General features: G+C 48.7%; 1 protein-coding gene across 1 annotated transcript; it reads right to left on the bottom strand.

Annotated features, from left to right (window-relative positions):
• Positions 1–12,038: 12,038 nt before the first annotated feature.
• prkrip1 (PRKR interacting protein 1) lies at positions 12,039–19,271 on the bottom strand. The gene is made up of 4 exons (XM_085964134.1): positions 19,136–19,271; positions 14,528–14,613; positions 13,722–13,789; positions 12,039–12,403 (listed from the first exon to the last, which is right to left on the bottom strand). The coding sequence occupies exons 1-4, from the start codon at positions 19,169–19,171 to the stop codon at positions 12,303–12,305; spliced, it is 291 nt and encodes a 96-aa protein (XP_085820260.1). The 5' UTR covers positions 19,172–19,271; the 3' UTR covers positions 12,039–12,302.
• Between the last annotated feature and the right edge of the window lie 1,969 nt (positions 19,272–21,240).

Here is a 21,240-nt window from a genome sequence, read left to right as displayed (position 1 = left end):
TGCAGTATAGTCGGTGACAGGGTGTAAGTTGTTGGTGATATAGTCAGTGACAGGGTGTAAGTTGTTGTTGTATAGTCAGTGACAGGGTGTAAGTTGTTGGTGTATAGTCAGTGACAGGGTGTTAGTTGTTGTTGTATAGTCAGTGACAGGGTGTAAGTTGTTGGAGATATAGTCAGTGACAGGGTGTAGGTTGTTGGTGTATAGTCAGTGACAGGGTGTAAGTTGTTGTTGTATAGTCAGTGATAGGGAGTAAGCTGTTGGAGATATAGTCAGTGACAGGGTGTAAGTTGTTGTTGTGTAGTCAGTGACAGGGTGTAAGTTGTTGTTGTATAGTCAGTAACAGGGTGTAAGTTGTTGTTGTATAGTCAGTGACCGGGTGTAAGTTGTTGTTGTATAGCCAGTGACAGGGTGTAAGTTGTTGTTGTATATTCAGTGAAAGGGTGTAAGTTGTTGGTATATAGTCAGTGACAGGGTGTAAGTTGTTGTTGTATAGCCAGTGACGGGTGTAAGTTGTTGTACAGTCAGTGACAGGGTGTAAGTTGTTGGTGTATAGTCAGTGACAGGGTGTACGTTGTTGTTGTATAGTCAGTGACAGGGTGTAAGTTGTTGTATAGTCAGTGACAGGGTGTAAGTTGTTGTTGTATAGTCAGTGACAGGGCGTAAGCTGCAGTTGTATAGTCAGTGACACGGTGTAAGTTGTTGTTGTATAGTCAGTGACAGGGTGTAAGTTGTTGTTGTATAGTCAGTGGCAGAGTGTAAGTTGTTGTTGTATAGTCAGTGACGGGGTGTAAGTTGTTGTTGTATAGTCAGTGACAGGGTGTAAGTAGTTGTTGTATAGTCAGTGACAGGGTGTAAGTTGTTGTAGTAGTCAGTGGCAGGGCGTAAGTTGTTGTTGTATAGTCAGTGACAGGGTGTAAGTTGTTGTTGTATAGTCAGTGATAGGGTGTAAGTTGTTGTTGTATAGTCAGTGACAGGGTGTAAGATGTTGGTGTATAGTCAGTGACAGGGTGTAAGTTGTTGTTGTATAGTCAGTGACAGGGTGTAAGTTGTTGTTGTATCGTCAGTGACGGGTGTAAGTTGTTGTTGTATAGTCAGTGGCAGGGTGTAAGTTGTTGGTGTATAGTCAGTGACAGGGTGTAAGTTGTTGTTGTATAGTCAGTGGCAGGGTGTACGTTGTTGGTGTATAGTCACTGACAGGGTGTAAGTTGTTGTTGTATAGTCAGTGACAGGGTGTAAGCTGTTGGTGTATAGTCAGTGACAGGGTGTAAGTTGTTGTTGTATAGTCAGTGACCGGGTGAAAGTTCTTGTTGTATCAGTGACAGGGTGTAAGTTGTTGTTGTATAGTCAGTGGCAGGGTCTACGTTGTTGGTGTATAGTCAGTGACAGGGTGTAAGTTGTTGTTGTATAGTCAGTGACAGGGTGTAAGCTGTTGGTGTATAGTCAGTGACAGGGTGTAAGTTGTTGTTGTATAGTCAGTGACCGGGTGAAAGTTCTTGTTGTATCAGTGACAGGGTGTAAGTTGTTGTTGTATAGCCAGTGACAGGGTGTAAGTTGTTGTATAGTCAGTGACAGGGTGTAAGTTGTTGTTGTATAGTCAGTGACAGAGTGTAAGTTGTTGGTGGTATAGTCAGTGACAGGGTGTAAGTTGTTGTTGTATAGTCAGTGACAGGGTGTAAGTTGTTGTTGTATATCAGTGACAGGGTGTAAGTTGTTGGTGTATAGTCAGTGACAGGGTGTAAGTTGTTGTTGTATAGTCAGTGACCGGGTGAAAGTTCTTGTTGTATCAGTGACAGGGTGTAAGTTGTTGTTGTATAGCCAGTGACAGGGTGTAAGTTGTTGCTGTATAGTCAGTGACAGGGTGTAAGTTGTTGTTGTATAGTCAGTGACAGGGTGTAAGTTGTTGTTATATGGTCAGTGACAGGGTGTAAGTTGTTGTTTTATAGTCAGTGACAGGGTGTAAGTTGTTGGTGTATAGTCAGTGACAGGGTGTAAGTTGTTGTATAGTCAGTGACCGGGTGAAAGTTCTTGTTTAGTCAGTGACAGGGTGAAAGTTTTTGTTGTATAGTCAGTGACAGGGTTTAAGTTGTTGTTGTATAGTCAGTGACAGGGTTTAAATTGTTGGTGATATAGTCAGTGACAGGGTGTAAGTTCACAGAAATCACAGAAATCACAGAAACCCCACAGTGCAGATAGAGGCCATTTCGGCCCATCGAGCCTGCACCGACACATATCCCACCCGATCCCCGTAGTCCCTACACCAACACATATCCCACCCTATCCCCGTAACCCCACGTATTTAATCCCCCTAACACTAAGGGTCAATTTATCATAGCCAATCAACCTAACCTGCACATCTTTGGACTGTGGGAGGAAACCGGAGCACCCGGAGTAAACCCACGCAAACACGGGGAGAATGTGCAAACTCCACACAGACAGTCGCCCGAGGCCGGATTCGAACCCGGGTCCCTGGCGCTGTGAGGCAACAGTGCTAACCACTATGCCACCGTGCTGCTGTTGTTGGAGATATAGTCAGTGACCGGGTGTAAGTTGTTGTTGTATAGTGAGTGACAGGGTGTAAGTTGTTGGTGTATAGTCAGTGACAGGGTGTAAGTTGTTGGTGTATAGTCAGTGACAGGGTGTAAGTTGTTGTTGTATAGTCAGTGACAGGGTGTAAGTTGTTGGTGTATAGTCAGTGACAGGGTGTAAGTTGTTGGTGTATAGTCAGTGACCGGGTGTAAGTTGTTGGAGATATAGTCAGTGACAGGGTGTAAGTTGTTGTTGTATAGTCAGTGACAGGGTGTAAGTTGTTGTTGTATAGTCAGTGACAGGGTGTAAGTTGTTGGTGTACAGTCAGTGACCGGGTGTAAGTTGTTGGAGATATAATCAGTGCCGAGCCAATGCCTTGCACAGATTCATCGCAACCTCCTTGGTTTTGTATTCTGGGCTCCGATATATGAAAGCCACAACTCCATTTCCGTACTATCACAATTTCCACTGGCAATATTTACTTTAAAAGCCCTGTAAATGTCCACTTCAAGATCCACCCATTGATAATTTATGCATTTTTTTTTACGATTACATTCACATTCTTATCTTTATCCTCGAAATGTACTATTCCGTTTCTATCTGGACTGTACTATGTTCGCTACATCTGCCTACTGTTGCAATCTTTCCTGTCTCCTGTAATTTAGTGCTGTTAGCAGATTGTGTATTGTTCCCTCTTATTCCCATGTGCAAGTTATTTATGCATATGGAGACAAGGTTCTATTGACGCTGAGAAACATCCATTTATCTCTTCCTGCTGATCTTCAGTTATCCCTCTATCTGTGCTGTCACGTTACCATCACTAACATGGCTTTACCCTTTTCAACAAGTCTCTTATCCTCTTTATCAAACACATGGTGCTAGGGTTAAGGACATCTTCTCACGGCTGGAGAAGAACTTGGAGCAGGAAGGGGAGGATCCCGTTGTCATGGTCCATGCACGAACCAACGACATTGGTAGAACTAGGAATGAGGTTCTGCTGAGGGAGTTTGAGGAGCTAGAGTACAAATTAAAAAGCAGAACCTCCAAGGTAACAATCTCTGGATTACTACCTGAGTCACATGTAAATTGGCATTGGGGCAAATAGATAGGGGTTTAAATGTGTGGTGTGGGAGGCAGGGGGCACTGCAACCAGTACTGGGGAAAGAGGGAGCTGTCACCAGTGTCCTGGCAAATTGATAAACTCAGGTGGTAGATTGGGCTTTAAACTAATAAGGAGGAGGAAGGGTTCAGGTAAGGGTAAATGTATAAGTCTGAAGAGAAAAGTCAAGGCTGTAGAGCAGAGTGATTTGGGTAAAATCAAGCAGATTGTATCAGGAAGGGGCCGAGTTTAAGAATGATAATAGGACATTAGCGACTAAGGCCACATCAGGGAAGAATAGTAAAAAGTTAAAATTAAAGGCACTGTATCTGAATGCACAAAGCATTCGTAACAAGGTAGATGAATTAATGACACAAATAGAGATAAAAGGGTTTGATCTAGTAGCCATTACTGAGACTATATGCTGGATTTTGTGAATGGAGACAAGTTGGAGGCGGGATTGCTGCTTGTCAGGTCTCAGTCCCGCCTCCATCATCTTCTGGCCAACCAGTGGGATTTTCCCCTGATTGACCTTGTTAAGCCCACCCTGCGGGCTCAGCAGGCCAATTAGGGGGAAGTCACTGACAGAGCACGTCAACATTTGACGTGCTATCTGTCAAGATTTCTTGAAAGAAGAAATATCAGCGTTTGACAGCTCTGTGAAGCTGTCAAACACTGACATTCTGTGTAGTTTGATGAGCCCTTGTGTTCAGGACTCATCAAACCTTTCTACTTTGTAGATTTCAGATGACTGTTGGTTCGGAGGATCCAACAGCCAGTCTGTGAAATCTACAAGGAAGATGTCGGGACTCCCGATCCAGAGCGGATGAAGGCTGTAGGAAGAAACAAAGGTAAGTGAACATTTTTTAACACTTTACACTCACCTTACATACTTACCACTTCACACTTGCACCCATCACTCACCTCTACACCTCACTTTCAGACCCCTCCGACCCCCGCAGACCGCCTACTCGACTCCTCCAACTCGATGGGGTTCTCCAAGGTCGGGAAGCCTGCAGTTGAAAAGGTAAAATGGGACTAATCCTTTTTTCTGCCTGTTAACTACCCGTTAACAGATGGTTAAAAGGATTTAATCCCTTTCCTGCCTCGAGGAGACGGGACCCGGGTCAGGGTGGCTTCCCACCTCCTGGCAAAAGGGCACGGAGGCGGAATGGGGGCGGGTTTGCCAGCCACCCCCACTTTCTGCAACTTTACCGGCAGTCCCGCAAAATCCAGCCCATGGCTGCAGGGTGACCAAGGTTGGGAACTAAATATTCCAGGGCACTTGACTTTTTAGAAAAGTTAGGCAAAATGAAAGAGGGGGGGCGGGGGGTAGCCCAGATAATAAAGGATGAGATAAAGGCTAATTGATGATTATCATGATTTAAACATGCCTGCAGGTGCTCAAACTGACAACTGCATGTTTAACACTCAAGGACTAATTAGACACAATTCTCCGAGAGCTATATATGTAGCTTGCACTCAGCCAGTTCCACTGAAGGTGTGGGTGTCACCGGCAAGGCCAGTGTTTATTGCCAATCCCTAATTGCTCTCCAGAAGGTGGTGGTGAGCTACTGTCTTGAATCGCTGCAGTCCGTGTGGTGAAGGTGCTCCCAGAGTGCTGTTTTTGACCCAGCGACGATGAAGGAACAGCGATATATTTCCAAGTCAAGATGGTGTGTGACTTGGAGGGGAACTTGGAGGTGATGGTGTTCCCATGTGCCTGCTGCCCTTGTCCTTCTAGGTGGAAGAGGTCACAAGTTTTGGAGCTTCTGCCAAAGAAGCCTTGGCGAGTTGCTGCAGTGCGTCTTGTAGATGGTACACACTGCAGCCACGGTACACCGGTGGTGGAGGGAGTGAATGTTTAAGGTGGTGGATGGGGTGCTAATCAAGCAGGCTGCTTTGTCCTGGGTGGTGTCGTGTTTCTTGAGTGTTGTTGGAGCTGCACTCATCCAGACAAGTGGAGAGTATTCCATCACACTCCTGACTTGTGCCTTGTAGATGGTGGAAAGGCTTTGGGGAGTCAGGAGGTGAGACACTCGCCGCAGAATACCCAGCCTCTGACCTGCTCTTGTTGCCACAGTATTTATGTGGCTGGTCCAGTTAAGTTTCTGGTCAATGGTGACCCCCAGGATGTTGATGGTGGGGGATTTGGCAATGGTAATGCTGTTGAATGTCAAGGGGAGGTGGTTAGACTCTCTCTTGTTGGAGATAGTCATTGCCTGGCACTTGTGTGGCGCGAATGTTACCTGCCACTTATCAGCCCAAGCCTGAATGTCGTCCAGGTCTTGTTGCATGCGGGCATGGACTGCTTCATTATCTGAGGAGTTGTGAATGGTGCTGAACACTGTGCAGTTATCAGCGAACATCCCCACTTCAGCCCCTATGATGGAGGGAAGGTCATTGATGAAGGAGCTGGAGATGGTTGGGCCTAGGACACTGCCCTGAGGAATTCCTGCAGCAATGTCCTGGGGCTGTGATGATTGACCTTCAACCACCACAACCATCTTCCTTTGTGCTAGGTATAACTCCATGGTTCTGGGAGGGAGGGGAAGGGGAGAGAGCAGAAGTGCGGGAAAGGGAACAGACACAGTCAAGGGCCATGTCACCCACGGTGGAGGGGAATCCTCAGTCAAGGGCCATGTCACCCACGGTGGAGGGGAATCCTCAGTCAAGGGCCATGTCACCCACGGTGGAGGGGAATCCTCAGTCAAGGGCCATGTCACCCACGGGTGGAGGGGAATCCTCAGTCAAGGGCCATGTCACCCACGGTGGAGGGGAATCCTCAGTCAAGGGCCATGTCACCCACGGGTGGAGGGGAATCCTCAGTCAAGGGCCATGTCACCCACGGTGGAGGGGAATCCTCAGTCAAGGGCCATGTCACCCACGGTGGAGGGGAATCCTCAGTCAAGGGCCATGTCACCCACGGTGGAGGGGAATCCTCAGTTGAGGCAAAAGGAAGGCATATCTGAAGCGCTGGTATGGAAAGTGGCATCGTCAGAACAGAAACTGGGAGAATGGAATAGAGTCCTTACAGGAGGCTGCGTGGGAGGAATTGTAGTCAAGGTAGCTGTGGGAGTCAGTGAGCTTATTGTAGATATTGGTTGACAGCCTATCCCCAGAAATGGAGACAGAGAAGTCAAGGAAGAGAAGGGAAGAGTGTGAGATGGACCATGTGAAGGTGAGGGAACGGTGGAAATTGGAAGCATTTTGAAAACCCACAGACTCCATCTAGTGGGGTTTAAACATTTGACATTCCTACACTCTGAAGTTATACAGTTTTAAACAATGCACAATACAAGGATCACTAGATCTGAATGCAAATTAGGACCACTGTTATTTTTGAAGTATATTAATGACTGGAACTTGGGTATACAGGGAATAATTTCAAAGTTTGCAGATGATCCGAAACTCAGAAATGCAGTAAACAATGAGGAGGCTAGTAATAGACTTCAGGAGGACATAGACAGACTGGTGAAATGGACAGACACACGGCAGATTAAATCTAACAGAGAGAAATGTGAGGTGAAGCATTTTGGAAGCAAGAATGAGATGAAGTAATATAACCACTTGCATTTATATAGCGCCTTTAGTGTAGTAAGACGGCCCGATGCGCTTCACAGGAGTATTTTCAAACAAAATTTGACACCGAGCCACATTAAGATATTAGGACAGGTGACCAAAAGCTTGGTCAAAGAGGTAGGTTTTAAGGAGCATCTTAAAGGAGGGCAGCACGGTGGCATAGTGGTTAGCACTGTTGCCTCACAGCGCCAGGGACCCGGGTTCGAATCTGGCCTCGGGTGACTGTCTGTGTGGAGTTTGCACATTCTCCCCGTGTTTGCGTGGGTTTTCTCCGGGTGCTCCGGTTTCCTCCCACAGTCCAAAGATGTGCGGGTTAGGTTGATTGGCTATGATAAATTGACCCTTAGTGTTAGGGGGATTAAATACGTGGGGTTACGGGGATAGAGTGGGATATGTGTTGGTGTAGGGGTTACGGGGATCGGGTGGGATATGTGTCGGTGCAGGCTCGATGGGCCGAAATGGCCTCTATCTGCACTGTGGGGTTTCTGTGTGATTCTGTGTTTGTGAAAGAGAGGCGGAGAGGTTTAGGGAGGGAATTCCAGAGCTTAGGGCCTCGGCAGCTGAAGGCATGGCCGCCAATGGTTGAGCAATGGAAATTGGGGATGTGCAAGAGGCCAGAATTGGAGGAGCGCAGAGATCTGGAAGGATTGTCGGGCTGGAGGAGATTACAGTGATAGGAAGGGGCGAGGGCCATGGAGGGATTTGAAAACAAGGATGAGAATTTTAAAATCAAGGTGTTTCCGGACTGGGAGCCAATGTAGGTCAGCGAGCACAGGGGTGATTGGTGAATGGGACTTGGCGTGAGTTAGGACACGGGCAGCAGAGTTTTGAATAAGCTGAAGGTTACGGAGGGTGCAAGGTGGGAGGCTAACCAGGAGAGCATTGGAATAGTGGAGTCTAGAGGCTACAAAGGCATGGATGAGGGTTTCAACAGCAGATGGGCTGAGGCAGGGGCAGAGACGGGCAATGTTACGGAGGTGGAAATAGGCGGTCTCAGTGATGAGAGGAAATGTGGTCAGAAGCTCAGCTCAGGGTTGAATATGATGGCAAGGCTGCGATCAGTCTGGTTCAGCCTCAGACAGATGCCTGGGAGAGGGATGGAGTCGGTGGCTAGAGAACGGAGTTTGTGGTGAGGACCGGAGACAATGGCTTTGATCTTTCCAATATTTGATTGGAGGAAATTTCTGCTCATCCAGTACTGGATGTCGGACAAATGTAAATGAAATGGTACAATTTTACAGCAGGGACAGAGACACCTGGCAGTTCACATTCACAGATCTTTGAAGGTGGCTGGACAAGTTGATGAAACTGTTAAAAAAGCAAATGGGATCCTTGGCTTTATAAATAGAGGCACAGAATACAAAAGCAAGGAAGTTATGTTAAAACTTTATAAATCACTAGTTATGCAAAAGACCCAGGGTGAGATGAGGGGTATTTGTTTTTAACCAGCGAGTTGTTGTGATCTAGAATGCACTGCCTGAAAGGGCGGTGGAAGCAGATTCAATGATAACTTTCAAAAGGGAATTGGATAAATACTTGAAAAGGAAAAGTTTTCAGGGCCTGGAAGACTAATTGGAGAGCTCTTTCAAAGAGCCGGCACATGTACGATGGGCCGAACGGCCTCCTTGTGTGCCGATTGTATTAATTAATTCTATGTATTTGGTAACTTTGGTCAGCGGCATCAACAGGACTCATGGTGGACAGCAGCACCTAGTGACCAAACATTGAATAACAGTGCCAGCACTCGATACACTGCTCACTAGTCACTCCCAACATCTGCCCATCAACGTGCTCATTCACTGTTATCTCCCAGTAGATAATTCAAATTAATCTTTTTGGCAAGATCCATAACATTTACTAGAATTGAAGCAAATGTAAATATATTTTTATTCTGCAGTGATTATGGTTTTACACTGCATTCGCCTGCACTAGAAATTTCACAGAATCTGAAATAAACCATTTCACAAAAGACTTGTTTTAAGCTGTTGGGGAGATGACGTCTTCTGGCTCTTTGCCAACATAGTCCCGGTCCCAAACACGGGAGCACTGCAACACTAGTGATTTTATTCACAAAGTCCATCAATGAAGTGTCAGGTTTATGGAACAAGGCTTCAAACTAGAATGTAAGGTGCCAGTTTACACCCGCAGCAGGCTCCCCCTCACGGAGCAATTCCCACTGCTCCTCGGGTAGTCTGAAAGCAGATTACCAGGCGTTACAAAGGTTTGAGTAAATACTTCATGTACTGGCATAAATGGAATCCTGGAGTATTGGTTATATTTAGAACAAGAGGCTGCAATCGCTGAAAATACACAGGCCACCAGCAGTAAAGAGAAGCCAATTAATGCTCAGTGTGGCCGCTTCAGATGTGGGAACTAAACGATGAGTGTCCACACGCCCTCCCTCCACTCAGGAGACGCGTCTTCACTCACCACAACCCCACAAACTCACCAGATCATTTTATCTACACGATCTCACCCTTCCCCATTTTCCTGAAGGACAATTCCCTCTGGGTTACAAGTCATTCATTCTTCCTCCACCATAACTTCTAGAACTCCTTCGCCAGGGCACTTTCCTTCTTCACTCATCTCTTCCTATCCAGAGCACTGCTCCTGCACCACCAAGCAAGAGAGCTCAGGAAGCGTTCACATCCACCAACACAGTCGAGGGTATTGGCTGCTGCTCTACAGGTGCTGGGTGGTCGCTGTGCCAAACACCTCTGCCTCCCTGAACGTGTGATCCCTCCTCCCGGCGGCTCTTCCCAGCGCATGGTCTGAACAACCCCAGACCATGTAGAGAAAGAATAAAATGGACTGGCATTTCTATAGAAACCTTCCACACCCTCAGGACGCCCAAGCACTTCACAGCCAATGAAGTACTTTTTTTGACGTGTGGTCACTGTTGTAATGTAGGAAACGCGGCAGCCAATTTGTGCACAGCAAGCTCCCACAAACGGCAATGAGATAATGACCAGATCATCTGTTTCTGTGATGTTGATTGAGGGATATTGACTAGGACACCGAGGCGAACTCCCTGCTATTCTTTGAAATAGTGCCATGGGATCTTCTATGTCCAACTGAGTGTGTAGACGGGGCCTCAGTTTAACATCTCATCCGAAATGCGGCACCTCCGACAGTGCAGCACTCCCTCAGGACTGCACTGGTGTCGGCCCGGGTGGGATTTGAACCCACAACCTTCTGACTCCGAGGTGAGTGTGCTGCCCAGTGAGCCACGGCTGACAAGTGTAGAGAGGTTGTTGCCGAGTGTGAGGACACATGTCGGGACCGAGTGGTGCTGGCTCCCCGCTGAGGGCCAATGTAAAAACAGCTTCAGTTGCAGCTCCGAAGACTTTCCGCACTCAAATTAGAACTGGGCCTGTAATTTTGTTTTGCTAAAAAACAAGCCCTTTTACCAGTAATTAGCCTGCCTCCTCCCCTCAACTTCAGGAGGTATTAAAGATTCAGGGAGGCAGGTGCGACACTGGTCGGGAGCAAGAGGCAGAGTTGGGATAAAAGGGATGTTTTCCGATTGGCAGGCAGTGTTGTCTCAGGGATTGGAGCTGTGACCTCATGACCTGGAGTGGGAAATAGAGGGGATTAAATCACATATTTGCAGACGACACCAAGCTAGGGGGAGTGGGCCTTTGGCCTAACGTTAGTATTCCCACCCGAGTCAGGTGGTAAAGGGTTCATTCCCACTCTAGACAGCCCCGGCGAGCAGAGATGGGAAGCGGGCTCTGAATACTGGGCTGACGTCCAGCGGGAGGGAACGACTTGTGTCTGAGGGGTGTGGGTCGCCCCCCTCTGTTGTGAAGGGTAAGTGGGGCCTTTAGCCTTGGTTGCAATCCATGTCGGAGAAGGTCCTCCGAAGATAGAAACCATGAGAAAGACAATGGGAAACCCCCATAGCTCCTCTGCCCCCCCGAGTGAGTGGCTCAAGAGTCTCATGTGCGAGACTTGAGTTAGGACCTGTCCCCAGGGGCAGAATACAGTCAGGTTATGCTCGGTGGCATAGTGAATTGTGAGGACATCAGCACATTGCAAGGGGACCTAGATTAAGCAAAAGGGCAGAAATATGGCAGGTGCAGTTTAAGCTGACAGTGAGGTAGACACTCTAAATGCAAGAAAGCATTACCGCAGTTAGAGCTGGTCACAGCTCAATTGGGGTAGTGTTTGGTTCTGGGCTCCTCGTCTTGGAGGGAGTCAGCAATAATTCACCAGGATGACACCTGGGTGAATGGGATTAGCGAGGAGACTGGGCAAACATGGGTTGCCCTCTCTCCCAAAACTCTTTGGCTCTATCTTCCTCTTCTCCTTTCAAAGCCTTCTCTTCGACCAAGGTTTCACTCCTCTTGCTCAACTCCCCCGCTCCCCTTTCTCCTCCCAATTGCTCTGCACCCTGGAGATGAGGCAGTCAAAGGGTGTGTAAAATAATGAAGGGAACTGACCAGGTTGTGGACAATGAATGCCTCTCTCTCTCTGTAGGGAATCCAGAGAGCTAGAACAAAGGATCAAACCAATTAAACATGTCCTGACTGAGGGTTGAGAATGTGAAGCATACAGCTCCCAGAGATAGATCCAAAATGGCCCGAGGTGTTTAAAAGGGAGCGAGTGCTTTGTTGGGCAGCAAGGTGGAGAGAGCAGGGATTTAGGATTAGAGACAGAGCAAGGTCAGTGGGCTCAATGGCTTAATCCTGTTCCTATAAACACCTGTCACACCCAATTCACTACAACAGTATTTAGATGTTGCCAGTCTCGTACTTTACTTAGAATTAAATTGTTTTACAAAGGACCAACAAATGGGCATAAGATAATACTCATTAAAACCACAGGACTTGGTATAAAATGTTTTACTAACTTTGTATGTTAAATACACTGTACGAGAGAGTCAGGACTTAGCAATGCATTTTCCATTTGAATATCAAATGTACCAGAAAACTGACTGAGCACAAAGTGAATGTCAGATCTTTTGCTTGTCCTGTGCATCGAAAAGGCAACTTGGGTTCAAAAGATCTGATCAGCAAATCTTCCACAATCGCAATTCCCTGTGCCGATCGAGTACTAGCCCATAATTTCCGTCGTTTCATCGGGGCTCAGGTCACTGCCCGCCCATCACAAAGCTGGGTTCTTCTGAATCATCCAACTTCTCCTTTGGGCTTTTCACCTCTTCCTCTTCACTGCTGGCAGTTTCATCAGAGCCTAGAGCACAAAGACACCGATTTACGGAGGGACACTGCACCAAGTTTAACCCTTGCCCACCTAGTAATTCAAGGTGGAAAAACTCCCAGAACATTGGTTAATGTAAAATAAATCAGTGCTTTCCTTACCCACTGCAACTAATTAGTAGCACACCGTGCAATGAAGCCCACTCTGTGAACAATCGCATTCCAATCTTAGTACTAACAAAAAGGGCAAGAGCTGTCATTTAACCCCTCGCTTCTTCGGAGCTGAAGAAATAATCAGCTCCTGTCAACAGGTTCTGCAGTTCATGCTCTATCTGGCTTATGTTGATATAATTTGGGAAAACCCGTTATCGCCTGAGGAAAGATTCACCAAGTTGTTTGGCTCAGAGAATCCGACTGATGGAGGTTTTCCAAACGGCACGGGCTCAGAGTGCTCATTTTCTGAACTGTAGCCGTTACCTCCCATTAACCGAGTGTCGGCTCTGGGGAAAATATCCACTCCACCCCCATCACTTCGCAGAGGTCGCGGTGCCGTTAAAACACGAACAAAGATACTCGAAAGACAAAGGCTAATCGCATAATTGTGAAATAGTCCATTTTTAATTTAACATTTTTTCATGGCTGAATTAAAGGAGACTGAAAATATACTCAGTGACTGACTTGAATGGCTAAATTTCTGTATTTTAGTTAATTGATAGATTTTCTTCACTGAAATTTAGGGCCGAGAGGCAAGGCCAGGGCGAGGGCCGAGAGGCAGGGCGAGGGCCGAGAGGAGAGAGGCAGGCACAGCACAGATATTGAGCGCTGAGTTTTTGACACAATCTGGACAGGAAGGCTGCAAACGAGTGCTATTTTTAGGCCAGTCCACAAAATTCCAGATTTATTGAATTTAACGCTGCAACTCTGGGTTGCTAACCTATTACCACTAGTCTACCTTACTGCTCAGGCTGCAGATCAATAACTGAGGAGATTCAACTCCTCAAAACTCCTACCAAGTATAAAAGTTGCCATGTCTCCGGGAACATAAGTCACATTGAAACGTTCCCTTTGGAAGGTGATCGGACTAACAGGTTCAGGAGTTTGCTGCAGCACCTCTCAGGCCATGCCTCGGCACCGGTCTCTACACAGGAGTCACACTAGGATTGCGCTCTTCATAATAAGAGAACATTTCTTAAACAGATCGAGGAGCAGCATCTAAGCCAGAAAGCAGGCAACAAGGATTTGGATGAAACATTCAGCGATCGCTGTTCATTAAATCATTCCAGGGGAGGAACAGATCAGAATAAGTGTCTTGCGAGTTTGATTCAGACGGCAATGGATGTTAAATAACTCACCATCTGCTGCTTTTGGCTGCTCCTTCTTGGCTTTCTTTGCCAAGATTTTCTTTTCCTTTAACTTCTGACTGTAATGAGTAAAAAATACAATCAGCAAATTATTAACTCAAACATGTCAATTAATTCTTCCCAACCCAGTAAAGATCTGTGCTTACAGTTAGTATATCACTGATTAGATTGGCCAGTGATGGGCTGTGAGTGTGTCTGTGATTAATAACTTTCCCCGTGTACTGAATCCAAGTGAATCGCTGCTTGGAGAACAAGCTGGCACCATTCAGGCTCCTGTGAAAGTTGCCTACAGTGTCTAGCGAGTGTCCCTAAGCTTATAATGAGGATGCAACGTTGGTTCATCAAGACAAACACCTATAGGACCACCATGGCCAAGATCAGCGAACTCCGCACGGGGAGGGAATTGACCCTGGGGTCGCCTTGCTCCATGACTAGGCGACTCTACAAATAGAAACTCCCCAAACCCATAAACAAAGCAACAGCCACGACAGGACGACAATTCTGGTCACACATTGCGCTTCATTACAACTTTGCACCGATTCCACCGAGTCCAGAGGAGATAAAAAAGAGTTGGACAGGTACTTCAGGATGAGGAACTTAGTTACAGGCAAAAAGTGGGGAAGTGGAACTAAGCACGGCGGCTCCTTCAAACAGCCAGCACAGGCACGACAGGCCGAATGGCCTCCTTCTGTGCTGCAAGTTTCTCTGATTCTATGAAAATGGGAACTTGTTACGAACTGTCATGCCCAATCACTTGCAGGGTCTCCTCAATCCAGGAGCAATCCGGCTGCTTTTACCGTTGCTTCCTGCGTTTCTGTGTCTTCGCTTCAGCCACCCTCCGGTTCTCGTCTAGTCTCCTCTGGAATTCATCCCCCAGACGTTGCTGTAAAGTAACAGAACCTCGGATGAATCAGGCAGCCCTGTACACAGCACGGCCTTGTAATAGTGCTCCTCACACATCCATCAGATAGTCAAAGACAATCACACGTTCAATGCCCATGCAAGAGCAGACAGACCGAAACTTGTTCTCCTCCCCGATGTTTTATGGGGCTTTTCCATTTTATTGTAAAGATCAGAGTGCAGCATCAGGCTGTCAGAATTACAAATACAAACAGAAAATACTGGAAAAACGCAGGTCAGGCAGCACCTGCGGAGAAACGGTCTCTCTACAGATGCTGCCTGACCTGCTGAGTATTTCCAGCATTTTCTGTTTTTACTTCAGATTTCCAGCATCCGCAGTACTTTGCTTTTGTGTCAAAATTACAATCCTTGCCGAGTTAAAACCACGCCCAACACTGATGATGCCAACTGCCCATCCCGGGTGGTTAACACGAACAATCTTCCATCGCCGGAGGAGTCGATTACAAAGGTGCTGCTTAAAAACACAGACTATTTCCAGCAGATTGAGCTCTTCAATAAAAGCTGATCCCACCTCGTTAGGGTGCGATTACCTTAATTACTGAATCCCGGCACTTGACGATTTAAAAGCTCTGCTGATTTCAGTCAAACCCAGGCCTTCCAGCAGCTGTTCCAGATGTTCTATTACAGTACGATCTAGCGGGCAAATCGTGTTAACACCAACGTGCTCGTTGGTGCTAGGGACTACTTTCTTTAGTTCAACAGAATACACATTATACAAGCCACACACATGCAAAGGGAAGGTACTCAGCTTTTCTTTTGCCACTTAACGTGAAGAAACCACAGGATCAATTATTTAGTTATTAATTAAGAACAGGAGTCTGTCATTTGACCCATTGAGCACACTCTGCATCGTTAGCTGGGGCAGTGAAATCTTATTAATCTCAATTTCCCACCGTCTCCTTATTCTTACTTCCCTGATCTCTCTTTGAAACATCTCAATTGATTCTGTATCAATGATCTTCTGGGCTCAGTGAATTTCACATCCCAACAATCCCTGCATAGGCACAGTTTCCTGGATTTGTTAACTGGCTTAGTTCTTGTTGTAAGATGCTATATTCCTCTACTGGAAGGAAGAGTTACCCCTCGCCCAACTAGTTTCTCAATTCCCTTCAATATTTTAAACACCTCAATTAACCTCCCCATCTCTAGCAAGTTACCCAGAATATCACAGCTCACTCCCTTCATCCCAGGTGTCATCTTGGTGAATTGTTGCTGGACTCCCTCCAAGGTATATCCTTCCTGAGACGAGGAGCCTAGAACCGAACACAATACCCCAAATGAGCGGTGACCAGTTCTGTAACTGCGGTAATGCTTTCTTGCATTTACATTTTATACTACGTGATGCAGCCCAATATCCTATTAGCCTTTTTAATCGCTCCAGTGAGCCAGCTCTTAATGACTTGTGCATCTGAACCTCTAAACCCCTCCGTTCATCCACATACCCAGTCTCACTTCCCCATTTACACTGTATTCCTCCCTTCTCACTGGACCAAGAATGTCTCTTCTATCCCAACCTATTTTCTATGCTTCTGCCTTAATTTTGGCATCATCTTTGTGCAGGACCTTATCAAAACCCATGTGGTGGCTGTTACAATTCAGGCATAAGAGATTAGCGTGTAAAGTTAAGGCACATGGGATTGGGGGTAAGTTACTGACTTGGATAGAGAACTGGTTGGCAGACAGGAAGCAAAGAGTTGGAATAAACGGGTCTTTTTCCAAGTGGCAGGCAGTGCCTAGTGGGGTACCGCAGGGATCGGTCCTTGGACCCCAGCTATTCACAATATATATTAATGATCTAGGCAAGGGAACTAGATGTAATATCTCCAAGTTTGCAGATGACACAAAGCTGGGTGGGCGTGTGTGCTGTGAGGAGGATGCCGAGAAACTCCAGTATGATTTGGACAGGTTGGGTGATTGGGCAGAAGCATGGTAGATGCAATATAACGTGGATAAATGTGAGGTTATCCACTTTGGCGGCAAAAACAGGAAGGCAGATTATCTGAACGGCAATAGATTGGGAGAAGGGGAAGTGCAACGAGACCTGGGTGTCCTTGTGCACCAGTCGCTGAAGGTAAGCATGCAGGTGCAGCAGGCAGTTAAGAAGGCAAATGGTATGTTGGCCTTCGTAGCAAGAGGGTTCGAGTACAAGAACAAGGATGTCTTGCTGCAGTTGTACAGGGCCTTGGTGAGACCACACCTTGAGTATTGTGTGCAGTTTCGGTCGCCTTATCTGAGGAAGGATGTTCTTGCCATGGAGGGAGTGCAGCGAAGATTCACCAGACTGATACCTGGGATGGCAGGAATGACGTATGAGGAGAGATTGGGTCGATTGGGCTTATACTCGCTGAAGTTTAGAAGAATGAGAGGGGATCTCATTGAAACTTATAAAATTCTAACAGGACTAGACAGACTAGGTGCAGGAAGGATGTTCCCGATGGCGGGGGAGTCCAGTAGCAGGGGTCACAGTCTAAGGATAAGGGGTAAGCCATTTAGGACTGAGATGAGGAGGAATTTCTTCACCCAGAGAGTGGTGAACCTGTGGAATTCTCTACCACAGAAGGCAGTGGAGTCCAATTCATTAAATATATTCAAGAAAGAGTTAGATATATTTCTTAAGGCTAAAGGGATCAAGGGATATGGGGAGAAGGCAGGGACAGGGTACTGAATTTGGATGATCAGCCATGATCTCATTGAATGGCGGAGCAGGCTCGAGGGGCCGAATGGCCTACTCCTGCTCCTACCTTCTATGTTTCTATGTAGGCTTCCTCCCAACATTCGTAACCCATGTTCCTAGTAGAAAGGGGCTTCCATGTGCGGGCTCACAACTCCGCTAAAACAGAAACTTGCAACCGTATGAGTTCTCAGAACAGAATAACATGCAACAGGAGTAACAGTTACGTTTCCCGCAGTATTATGCACTGGATACTAATGGGAGGCCCGTCAATGTTATCCTATTGATGTCAAATATACAGTCAGACCACATCATCCAGGCTATAGCCAATAGTAGATCTGGTATTTGGAGACAGGCCACATTTTCATAGTCCAACCAAATTTACCCTGTTTAAAATTCAATCTCAGTTCTTTGTTGTTGCGGAGGCTTTCAGCACTGGTCATCACTACAGCCAGAACCAACCATTAGCCAAGTGTCAGCCTCTGAAGATAACTCCGTCTGCATCGCCTCCCCCCCACATAGTGGTCCGCCCGGTCACGCCCCCGGCCCGGTCAGTGGTCCGCCCGGTCACGCCCCCGGCCCGGTCAGTGGTCTGCCCGGTCACGCCCCCGGCCCGGTCAGTGGTCCGCCCGGTCACGCCCCCGGCCCGGTCAGTGGTCTGCCCGGTCGCCCCCCGACCCGGTCACGCCCCCGGCCCGGTCAGCGGTCCGCCCGGTCACGCCCCCGGCCCGGTCAGCGGTCCGCCCGGTCACGCCCCCGGCCCGGTCAGCGGTCCGCCCGGTCAGCGGTCCGCCCGGTCACGCCCCCGGCCCGGTCAGCGGGCCGCCCGGTCACGCCCCCGGCCCGGTCAGCGGTCCGCCCGGTCACGCCCCCGGCCCGGTCAGTGGTCCGCCCGGTCACGCCCCCGGCCCGGTCAGTGGTCCGCCCGGTCACGCCCCCGGCCCGGTCAGTGGTCCGCCCGGTCACGCCCCCGGCCCGGTCAGTGGTCCGCCCGGTCACGCCCCCGGCCCGGTCAGTGGTCCGCCCGGTCACGCCCCCGGCCCGGTCAGTGGTCCGCCCGGTCACGCCCCCGGCCCGGTCAGTGGTCCGCCCGGTCACGCCCCCGGCCCGGTCAGTGGTCCGCCCGGTCACGCCCCCGGCCCGGTCAGTGGTCCGCCCGGTCACGCCCCCGGCCCGGTCAGTGGTCCGCCCGGTCACGCCCCCGGCCCGGTCAGTGGTCCGCCCGGTCACGCCCCCGGCCCGGTCAGTGGTCCGCCCGGTCACGCCCCCGGCCCGGTCAGTGGTCCGCCCGGTCACGCCCCCGGCCCGGTCAGTGGTCCGCCCGGTCACGCCCCCGGCCCGGTCAGTGGTCCGCCCGGTCACGCCCCCGGCCCGGTCAGTGGTCTGCCCGGTCACGCCCCCGGCCCGGTCAGTGGTCTGCCCGGTCACGCCCCCGGCCCGGTCAGTGGTCCGCCCGGTCACGCCCCCTCGGCCCGGTCAGTGGTCCGCCTGGTCATGGGGCCCCCCCCCCCCCCCCAACTCCGGCCCGGTCAGTGGTCCCCCCTGGTCACTGACTCCTCTGGGGCTGGGGTGGGGGCCACAGTTTCAGACTGTTTTGAGAGCCAATGCAGAATCACCTAAGCCAGAAAATACATTACCAACAGAGAATGCATCAGAGTTCATTTTAACCCTCATATTTAGCACTGCATCAAATGCCGATAGTTGTGATCATACGAGCTCAATTAAGAGCTTCAGTTGTGCTTGGATTTTGTGCTATCGCGGCAATCCAATACTTGCAGTGTTGAGGAACAAGCGATCATGCAGCTATACAGACCTGCGTGGCGTGCTTTTCCATGAACTCCTCCCTCATGTACTCCCTTCGACGGAGGTGTCTGTAGACATGGAACTCTCCACTGCCCGCACCGGCACTTGAACCTATCACAGCACAATTATGACACTCATTATGGAGGAAAGGAAGGCTGTACAGTAAAGAGAAAGATTAGCACACAGCGTTTGAAAAAGAGGGCAGAGTTTCTGATTTGCAAATCAAGGACTCCTACTTAAGCCTGATCTAATGGACTGTCAACCACATATCAGCAGCACCACTGCCATGTGTCCAGGAGAGAGGAGAAAATGTAGTGGGACCTGGCTACACTCAGTGTATCCAACAGACGGCTCTGTAGATTGGCAGGTGGAAGGCCTGCAATAGCAACTACTCAGGCTGGCCCAACCAGTTTCAGCTATTCTGCTACAGTTCTGCTTCCAGAGTTCCGTCCTAAAATTTAAGGCACGTATCCTATACATTTGATGTAGTGTATATGGACCTTAGCAAGGCTTTTGATAAGGTTCCACATGGCAGACTGGTCTCGAAGTTAAAAGCCCATGGGATCCAGGGCAAAGTGTCAAGTTGGATTCAAAACTGGCTCAGAGACAGGAAGCAGAGGGTAATGGTTGATGAGTGTTTTTGTGACTGGAAGGCTGTTTCCAGTGGGGTTCCGCAGGGCTCAGTACTAGGTCCCTTGCTTTTTGTGGTAAATATCAATGATCTAGACTTGAATATAGGGGGTATGATTAAGAAGTTTGCAGGTGATACTAAAATCAGCTGTGTGGTTGATACTGAAGAAGGAAGCTGTAGACTGCAGGAAGATATCAATAAATTGGTCAGGTGGGCAGAACAGTGGCAAATGGAATTCAATCCAGAGAAGTGTGAGGTAATGCATTTGGGGAGGGCTAACAAGGAAAGGAAATATGCATTAAATGGTAGGACACTGAGTAGTGTAGAGGAACAAAGGGACCTTGGAGTGCATGTCCACAGATCCCTGAAGGTAGCAGGCCATGTAGATAAGGTGGTTAAGAAGGCATACGGAATGCTTGCCTTTATTAGCCGTGGCACAGAATATAAGAGCAGGGGGGGTTATGCTGCAACTGTATAAAACACTAGTTAGGCCTCAGCTCGAGTACTGCGTGCAGTTCTGGTCACCACATTACAGGAAAGATGTGATTGCACTAGAGAGGGTACAGAGGAGATTTACAAGGATGTTGCTGGGAGTAGAGAATCTTAGCTATGAGGAAAGACTGGATAGGCTGGGTCTGTTTTCCTTGGAACAGAGGAGGCTGAGGGGAGACCTTATTGAGGTGTATAAATTATGAGGGGCCTAGATAGAGTGGATAGAAAGGACCTATTTCCCTTAGCAGAGGGGTCACAAACTAGGTGGCACAGATTTAAAATAATTGGTGGAAGGTTTAGAGGGGATTTGAGGGGAAATGTCTTCACCCAGAGGGTTGTGGGGGTCTGGAACTCACTGCCTGAAAGGGTGGTAGAGGCAGGAACCCTAACCACATTTAAAAAGTACTTGGATGTGCACTTGGGATGCTCTAACCTGCAGGGCTACGGACCGAGAGCTGGGAAGTGGGATTAGGCTGGATAGCTCTTTGTTGGCCGGCGCGGACACGATGGGCCTTTCAAAAGCCCTGGAGGGAGCCCCAGCATTCAGCTGGGAACGCTGCAAGGCCCCGGTGCGCTGAGCTTTCTGACCTCAGTCACTGCTACAGTACGGCTACAATGGGCCTCAGCACCTTGGGGGCAGGCAGAGGGGAAAAGCCAACTGAGTTGCTGCTTCTAATTACTATCTCCAGTGCATGTCCTTGGTCACTAACACCTCATGGTGACTGGGTGAGGACAGCATTGGGCACAGCTGCAGTGTTCCACTAAAAGGCTGAATGTCCGATTACCAAAGGGAGCTAAATATTATTTTACATATTTCTTGGCACCCACCAACCATGAACTGTTATGTGGAGGGGGATTCAGACAGAGGGAAGGAGGTCGCGGGGGGGGGCGCGGAGGGAAGGAGGCCGCGGGGGGGGGGGGGGGGGGAGGGAAGGCGGCCGCGGGGGGGGGGGGGGGGGGGAGGGAAGGCGGCCGCGGGGGGGGGGGGGGGG

This window comes from Somniosus microcephalus, chromosome 22, assembly GCF_052327205.1.
Source record: "Somniosus microcephalus isolate GS21.2 chromosome 22, FLI_Smic_1.0, whole genome shotgun sequence".
In the NCBI taxonomy this organism is placed as follows: domain Eukaryota; kingdom Metazoa; phylum Chordata; class Chondrichthyes; order Squaliformes; family Somniosidae; genus Somniosus; species Somniosus microcephalus.
The sequence above is the reverse complement of the archived record's forward strand: the minus strand, read 5'-3'. Positions and strand labels throughout refer to the sequence as shown.